Here is a 9247-nt window from a genome sequence, read left to right as displayed (position 1 = left end):
TTTTAATTTTATTTTTATTAATTTTAATGTTTTACCTACGTGACTTTACCGAAAAAAACCTAAGAATATGAATCCTTGCAGTCACGAAAGCTTCAAATCTAGAAATAATAAAATAATTCTCACGACGTTTCGGCCACAACGCAAGTAGCCGTCCTCAGGTGTAGACCAGGTCTGTCGGGGAGACAGCGTCTGAATGAAACACCACCACGCTTGGAGCGTATATTTAAGCTGGGTTGGAAGGGGGGAAGGGCGCCTTGACAAAATAATTTGCATATAAAGAGGAATTTAGCATATTTATGGCAAATGCAGGTATGTGATTAGTACTACTTGTGAAATGCGTAGGAGGTGGGCGGGGGGTTTCAAAGTCATATTATGCCCGTGCATTATGCAGGATTAGCAGCATCAAAGGGAGGGGATAGGGGTAGCATTAATAAAGGGAAGGAATGTTAATAGTATGTAGCTGCAGTAACTAAACAACCACGTAAAAAACTAAAGTATAAACTACATAGTATCATCAGTATACTAAATATACTCTCCAATAAGCTGAGCTACTAACAGTAAGTAATACTTTAGTTTTTTACGTGGTTGTTTAGTTACTGCAGCTACATACTATTAACATTCCTTCCCTTTATTAATGCTACCCCTATCCCCTCCCTTTGATGCTGCTAATCCTGCATAATCAACGGGCATAATATGACTTTGAAACCCCCCGCCCACCTCCTACGCATTTCACAAGTAGTACTAATCACATACCTGCATTTGCCATAAATATGCTAAATTCCTCTTTATATGCAAATTATTTTGTCAAGGCGCCCTTCCCCCCTTCCAACCCAGCTTAAATATACGCTCCAAGCGTGGTGGTGTTTCATTCAGACGCTGTCTCCCCGACAGACCTGGTCTACACCTGAGGACGGCTGCTTGCGTTGTGGCCGAAACTTCGTGAGAATTATTTTATTATGTTTTCTTTTTATTATTTTATTACTTCCCTTCTACGTGACTTTACCGAAATAACCAAGAAGATGAATCCCTGCAGTCACGAAAGCTTTAAATCGAAATTTAAGCCTCACTGGGTCTCCTGATGAGACACTAAAAGTCAAAACCGGTCCAGTGTTCCTTGTGTTGAACCAATGTTGTCACTACGAGTATGCACTCCCAACAGGAAGGCCGTCTGTCTGAGTGTTAAGAAAATACTTTATTTTGTAATGTCGGGGGCAGATTTGGGAAGAGGAGGTTGTGGGACGCTATTGGCAGGAATTACGCTCTATAAAATGAAAGTATTGTTTTTGTCTGCAATTGTCTGCTTAAGCCTACGTGCTGTTATTATTATAGACTGCTTAGTTGTGTCGTCCAAGGATCCCCACTGTAGCAGGACCCTCGTAAACAGCATTAGCCTCCAGACTTCACAACCAACGTGGTCTTGCTTTGAACTGCAGTCACCCCTCTGGTATTGAGCTCGAGGTAAAGTCCTCCTCCTCCACCTCCTCCACCCCTCGAAATGTCGCGCGGCTCCACTGCGCCTCCTCCTCCTCGTCGTCGTTGTTGTCGTTGCGGGCACAGCAGCGTCCGGCCCCGCAGGCGACCGACTCAGGCGGTGTGGGGTTGTGTTGAACTATTTGGTGGCGCTGCAGAGTTGGCACGGAGTGCACGAGAACAAATAACACAACTAAATCCAACAACAACATTGTGGCCTTAAGAGTAAAACAATATACCTCGGCAACGTTTCAGACAACGGCCCTTCTTCATAGTGCAGTGAAAGAAGAGAGGCAGGGTGGCCAGTCAGCGCTGGATATTGCACTTACAACCGTGCGGCCTGATCACAATTACTGTACGTGTTAAATGTCTTTTTTTTAAAAGTATACGAAAAGTTACATTATTCGTAGATATTGAGTAACAGATAAACCCCTTCGACAATCACATCGTCACTACTAAATAAGCGCATATATACTGTACATAAAGTAAAATGGCAATGCTGCTGAAGCAATGCATTGTTGTGAGCAGGCATTGTTGTTGTTGTTGTTGTGAGCAGGCACCCCCCTGGCAGCGCATTCCCCGTGCCCCGCCACCATCTCAAGAGCAGCAGCCCCGGGGGTCCAACAGCCCTTGCGGCGGCCCGACGACATTCCCGAGGCAGAGGAGGCTTAGAAAGCAACGCGAGATGCCGGCGTGAAACTGACGTCTACACACAATGGGAGTGAATCGGGAGAGGGGTTGTAGAGAACTCGAGAAGGCGATGGCGTCGGTTCAATGCTGCCGCCTGAACGGAATCGATGGACACCGGACTTCTTTCCTTTTTGGTTTAGCACGTAATAATACCCATATAATAGAGGTCTTTGGGTTAGATCACGTAAATTGATCAATGTGTCGTTAAACCCGCCACCACCCGACACAGCCAATGAGGTTTATCACGTTAACAGAACATGCCAATTCGTCACTAGTACAGCCCCCCCGGTGTGTTGCAGAGCAAAGCCGCAACATTTCAACCCCATCAGATTTCGAGATCAGAGGCGGAGGTAATTATATAATAGACTAGCTGTACTACCCGGCTTCGCCCGGGACTTGTATCCACCACGGCCGGCCGCCTTTGTCTCCCCAGTGGCGATGTTAATACGCCACACCAGTTACTCGTTTGAGGCTGAGTCGACCTATGTGAGGTTCAAATAATCTTGATCGGTGGTGGCCATGAGCGGGAATCTAACTCGGTTCGCCGGGTTGGTAGCGCAGCGTAGCGTTAACCACTACACCCACCGCTCCTCACACACACAGACGCACACACACACAGACACACGCAGAAACACACAGACAGACACAGACAGACACAAAGACAGCACGCTAACCACTACACTACCGCTCCCCACACACCACACACGCAGACACACACACAGAACACACACACAGACAGACACACACACACAGACACACAGACAGCACGCTAACCACTACACTACCGCTCCCCACACACCACACACGCACACACAGACACACACACAGACACACACACAGACACACACACACAGACACACACACACAGACACACACACACACAGACACACACAGGCAGCACGCTAAGCACTACACTACCGTTCCTCCTACACACCACACACGCACACACACAGACACACACACACAGACACACACACACAGACACACACACACAGACACACACACACAGACACACACACACAGACACACACACACAGACACACACACAGACACATAGACACAGGCAGTACGCTAAGCACTACACTACCGTTCCCCCTACACAACACACGCGCGCGCGTCCATAGGTACACATACACGCGCTTGCTGCAGACACACACATACACACACATACATAACCGCACATACACACAAACACATACACACACATGCATACACACAAACATACACATACATACAAACACACACATACATACACACAAACACATACACAATACACACACACATACATACAGACACACACATACATACACACAAACACATACAGACACATACATACACACATACATACAGACACAGAGACATACACATAAACACATACACACATAGTCATGACCCGGCTTTGCCCGGGACTTGTATCCACCACGCCCGGCCGCCTTTGTCTCCCCAGTGGCGATGTTAATACGCCACACCAGTTACTCGTTTTGAGGCTGAGTCCCTCCCTCGCCACTCTGCCTCCCTCGCCACTCTGCCTCCCTCGCCACTCTGTAGAGGACGTGAAATTTGTATGAATTTACCTCAGAGTGGCGTGTTGGGTGTCGAGGCCTAGCACCGTGCAGAGCCTCCCGCCTTGCCTGATTTTCCCACCCGGCGAACGCTGGGTACGGGTGCCGGTCCCCCCCCCCCCCCCGCGCTATTAAAAATGGCGTCCACCCCGCGGAGAAAAGTTGCTACTCGTTGCCAGGGGCAACCGCCGTCCAATGAAAGCGGCGAAGGCGTGGCTAGCCGTTGCCAGGGGCAACCGCCGTCCAATGAAAGTGCAGTCCACACACACACACACAGACACACAGACATGAACGATTTTATATATATAGATTAGTAATCATCTTCATGGTTCTTTCGGTAAAGTCACGTAGAATGGAAATAATACAATATTAAAATAAAACATAAAATAATTATCACGACGTTTCGGCTACAACGCAAGCAGCCGTCCTCAGGTGAAGACTGCTTGCGTTGTGGCCGAAACGTCGTGAGAATTATTTTATTATGTATTATTTTATTATTTCCATTCTACGTGACTTTGCCGAAAGAACCAAGAAGATGAATCCCTGCAGTCACGAAAGCTTTAAATCGAAAGATTAGTAATCAGTTAATTAGTATGTGATTCCTCTATAATGAATTGTAATATGTATTGTGTACTAGCGGGAAGTACCCGGCGTTGCCCGGGGGGAAATATATATTTAAAAACGTCTCAACTTAAGAACATAACATATACAAATTAAAAAAAACTTTGATCATTGCCTTATCCATTAAAATAAACCCAACGCGCGGTGGAAAAAAAAACTTAGGCTCGCGCGCCAAGATTCGATTCTTTAAATCGCGCAAAAGGAATCGAAGGTTGTAGATTTCTTTAGAATCGAACTATTCTCGTTTAATCGATACCAAAAACGCTCACCAGATATCGATTCTCACCAGTCCTGGATGCGGGTTTTTCTACTTGTTGCATTCTGTACAGTCTGGAAGTTACCCACATGCCAAATTTAAAGTTTGTTGCATGTCGGGAAGTACGCTAAACATTTCGAGCAGACACACATTCACAAATTTCCCTTTTATATATATAAAGATGACTTAATACGCTTCCAGGCGGCGCTAAGTCTGTAGCTATCAGAGCAGTTAAAATTATTGGTATTTCGCTCAATTTCGATGGATTCTCGAATTAGTCTTGGCCAGTAATAATTAGTTTTAAATAACACTTCAATGTTATCAAAATCAATTGAGTGTCCTTCTTGGCAAGCATGTTCTGCCACTGCCGGCAGTTGTGTTTGAGAGAATTTAATGTTCCATTGGTGTTCTTTTAGTCTTATGCTAATGTTACATCCAGTCTGTCCAATATAGCATTACCGCATAAGCAATTGATACGATATACACCTTCTGTTGATAACTGAGGTAATTCATCTTTAGTACAAGACACTAGTTTTTGAATTTTGTGTACCGTACCAAATTTAACTTTCATGTTTTGCAAAACATTGTATAATTACAATGCCCCCCTCCCTCCCACCTCCGCCTCTGATCTTGAAACCTGATGGGCTTCAATGATGACGTCGTCCTGCACTGTTTAACACCGGAAGCAGGTGGGTGGCTTCACTATTCTGGCAAATCGCCGGAAGATGCTGGATGTAAGTTCCAGCGGAACGTCGTATTACTCAAATGCTAAATGTTGTGGATTCACTCTTCAAACACACCGGTGGGTTGAATAAGTAACTAATTGGCATCTTGTTAACGTGACATTTTTTACTGTTTGTCCGTGTCGGGTGGTAGAGGGTTGCGACACATTTATACTTATGCGATCTAACCCAAAAGCCTTTATTATGAATAATACTGGTCGCGAAAGCCTTCGTGTTAAATTGGACAATGGTCAAAATTATTCGGCCCACCCCACCAAGCAGTACACACGTTTACACCACGCGACCTGCCGATCAGTCGATCGGCAGGTCGCGTGCGGTTGGGTCAAGTGTGGGCACTCCCACCTCTTTTAAAGACTTGCATGGAAGTCTGGGCCAAAACTCCCTCTCATCGAGGCATTTTCGCCAGCACAATAGAGCATGAACTTTCTCTATTCGAGACACGTGTTGAACACAATGTTGAGTACAACTTTGATCGTGCTGTTTATAGCTGGCCGCTTTACGTTTGGGTCATTGCTCAGCAAACTGCTAATAAGAAAAAGTCCCACAAAGCCCTTACTTGGCCCATCCTCCTCGCCATCATCAGCCATGATCTATCCACTGCTGGATGAAGGACTGCCGTCACTGTCACTCTTCCTTACGGTCTTGCAATGCCACGATCCATGTCGTTCCTGAACATTAACTAATCTCTTCACTCCATTTCTGTGATGGTCGGACTCAAGGCTGCGTTTCTTCTTTGGCTGACATTCTGTCACCGTCCATCGGCCATCATCTTTCTTGTCGCACACCCAACATATTTCGGGCTCAGGCGGAGTATGCTTCAGTGTGCAAGGGAATGATTTGCAGCTAGAATAACCGCAGTTACTGTCGATTCATTAAACTACTGTGCATGTGAGCGCTGCTTGTCATTTCAATGTCACGAGATGTCCGCATACTGTGCTGTGGATATCACAACATGTTAGTGCACCACACTTTGCATTATTAGAGCGCCGAGCCTGGGTTCCAATCCGGAGTTGATGGTCTCAGCGCCGTTCACCAATGAATGCTAAAAAAAAATCTATCACACTAACTTTGGTTCTGTGATTAATTTGACAATAACTCCAGCTCTCAGAATGAAATATTGGTTTGACTGTCATGTAACGAACGTCACTTTTATGTGCAGAGCGAGTTAGAAAGCTCGACCGTCTTCTGTGTGGGGACCAGAGGTGTCACTTGAACAAGGGTTCTCAGAAGTAGCTCTGTGATATTCTCTTCCGTGGGCTATATTATCCAAAACAAAGCGTTACACTCCTCTGTGAGATGTTTCATAGGATTCTTCGTCTTTTGAATACGACGCCAAAAGGACAATCGCGATCACGTTTGGGAAATTAGCAAAAGGAGGGGGGACATTCAGATGTCAAGTTAAAGTTCTGAGAATACCATTAAGATGGAAATACTCGGCTGTTTCTGACTGTGATAATTTGCAATTGTGGCTGATGAGCGTGAACTTGAAAGTGTCAAAAAGATCTCATGCACAGTGAAGCAGGCCTCATCTCATGTTTACAACCTTAAGTGGTGGAAATTACATGTTCTTATGCCAGGGACTATAGGAAAAACTGCTATTAATTTTCCCACAATACCATGAGTAGAACTCATTTTATCGAACCAGGAGGCAGGGATGATAGGCCGAGTCAACCTACTAACCACGATATGAACTCGTAACCTTGCGATTGTGAGCCGCTCGCTCTACCGCTGAGCCACCCAGCCGCTTCAAGCAATGCCCACCTGCGATGCACTGCACTCTCGGGGGTATTGGGATAAAAGTGAAACTGTCATTGTAGAGCCACTTGGGGCTTCTTACAACCCTGGCTCACATACACGAAGGGAGCCCGCTTGGATGGCTGCAGCGGTCAAGACATTTATTGTACACATGCGTCAACCGCTCAAAATCACATGCGCCACTTTCAAGGCAAGCCCTCCGCTCGTCCATGGATGCAGACCAAAATATCGCTGGACAGTAGCACTTAAGGTGAACACATTCAGTTGTCTTGTATCAAATATATACAAAACAAACAGATGTGAATAATACTAAAAATAACCTTTTCATATGTAAACACAATAGTCGTTCTGGAGAATATCAGTAACAAGATTAGCTCAATAGTGTCTGCTTATTATTTTCTTACTTAAATTCTTCACAATTATGCTAAGGTATTTATAGTTTTGCATCAAACTAGGACCCATATGTAAGAGAGAGTATCCTTGCCTATAAACATCTGGCATTTCACCAGCATTGGTTCACCAGCATTGCCTGGATGCTGATAAGACAATGAATGTCAAAACCGGTCCAGATTTTTGCTCGTGTTAAACCAATGCTGGTGAAATTATGACTTCCCAGAAGGCTGTGCGGCTGATGGAATACAGTATTTAAAAAGTACTTGAATTTGGATGTCGAGGGAAAGATCTGGGAAGGAGGCGTATTGTCTTCTTGTTTATTTTTGCTTGTCATATGAAAAGGTTATCACAGCAGCATTCACTTCTATTGCTCATGAAGAGATCAGTATGATTAAGGCGTCACCATGTTCGGCTCTGACCCAAATATCCCAGTGGTAAAAAAAACATACCTGCAAAGTACTCAGTGGGTTTTACACACAACACAGCAACATCTCCTTCGTCTGTAGAATCTTGACAAGACTCTCCTCAAAACGGTGTTGAAACTCAGTAAGCCTTTCCTGGGAAACAAACGTAACAATAATATTCAAATCTCAATGTTTGGGGTCTCAAGGGGGTGGGGTGGAGGGTGATCAGCCCCCACGAGGGTTCGAGTGCTCAGGTCGGGGCAGACACCAGGCCAGCGGGGCCCCTCCCCAGAGTCTGCCCGGCCACCGACGTCTCCAGCGGCTTGAAGCCCAGCTCCTCCCGCGGGATGCCAAAGGCCTCCAGCTTGGACTCGTAGGTGCGCAAGAGGTCGTTGTGGGCCTGAGGGAATAAAAAATGGACTGTGAGACGTTGTTTACATTTACTTGAGGCATCCATTGTCTGCTAAGTTTCACAATTAAATAGGCATCCCCCCCCTCCTTAACAACATCATCGTTAGCGTCGTTGTGGGGATGATAAGCAACTAACAATGCTTTTGGACAGATGTGAGGAGGCATATTGTCTGCTTATTTATTTTGTACCTCAACAGCTATCAATATCCTCCAGCAATAACTTTGCTCATACAGCAAAGTAATATCCTTAAGCGTAGAAATTAGTAACAGCGTCTCTACAGATCACTGGAATATAATCGACACAATGACACAGCAATCAGCTGATAGAGTATTTAACAAAACTAACACTACCCAAATTAACAAATTTGCAAGACTGACGAACAAACAAAAATTATTTTTTTTAAAACAAAACGGTTATCAACATGACTAACGTTGGATTTTCCAGCGATATGGTTTCAGTCCTGTCTAAAGGTCTTAACTTTGCTGTTTCCCCACGTAGAATCCCTCTCGATTAGATCATTGCTGAAGTGGAATCAGCAGTTAGACATCTCCCCCATAATCAAGCTGAGATGACTAGGCATGAGGTTGCCAAAATTATTGAGAACAGCAAAAAAAAATAACTTCAGTGAAGCAAAAGCCTTACGAGAATTGAGAGCAAATAAAGATATGCAAATTCTTGTTGCTGATAAGGGTCGATCAACTGTTGTGATGCCCCGTGAGAACTATGATAATTAATAAAACAAAGATTTATTGGATGAAGGTACCTACCTTAAAATGAAATGAGACCCAACCAGCACCTTGGAACGTAAAACAATGGCAATCATTGCTAAGTCATCAATTCCCAAGGAAGAGCAATACCTGATCAAACCAAGGGCATCAAAACCACCAATACTTTATGGGCTACCAAAAATTCACAAACCTGATATCCCATTAAATGATTCC

General features: G+C 44.8%; 1 protein-coding gene across 1 annotated transcript in view; it reads right to left on the bottom strand.

Annotated features, from left to right (window-relative positions):
- Positions 1-7220: 7220 nt before the first annotated feature.
- The window catches only part of GAS8 (growth arrest specific 8), a 38757-nt gene continuing 36730 nt past the window's right edge, over positions 7221-9247 (bottom strand). Inside the window, exon 11 of the mRNA XM_061573263.1 lies at positions 7221-8294. Coding sequence (XP_061429247.1) covers positions 8145-8294 — 150 coding nt within the window. The 3' untranslated portion in view covers positions 7221-8144. The remainder of the gene's footprint in view (positions 8295-9247) is intronic.

This window comes from Lethenteron reissneri, chromosome 52 (assembly GCF_015708825.2).
Source record: "Lethenteron reissneri isolate LAM-NWPU_2019-01 chromosome 52, ASM1570882v1, whole genome shotgun sequence".
Taxonomy (NCBI): domain Eukaryota; kingdom Metazoa; phylum Chordata; class Hyperoartia; order Petromyzontiformes; family Petromyzontidae; genus Lethenteron; species Lethenteron reissneri.
The sequence above is the reverse complement of the archived record's forward strand: the minus strand, read 5'-3'. Positions and strand labels throughout refer to the sequence as shown.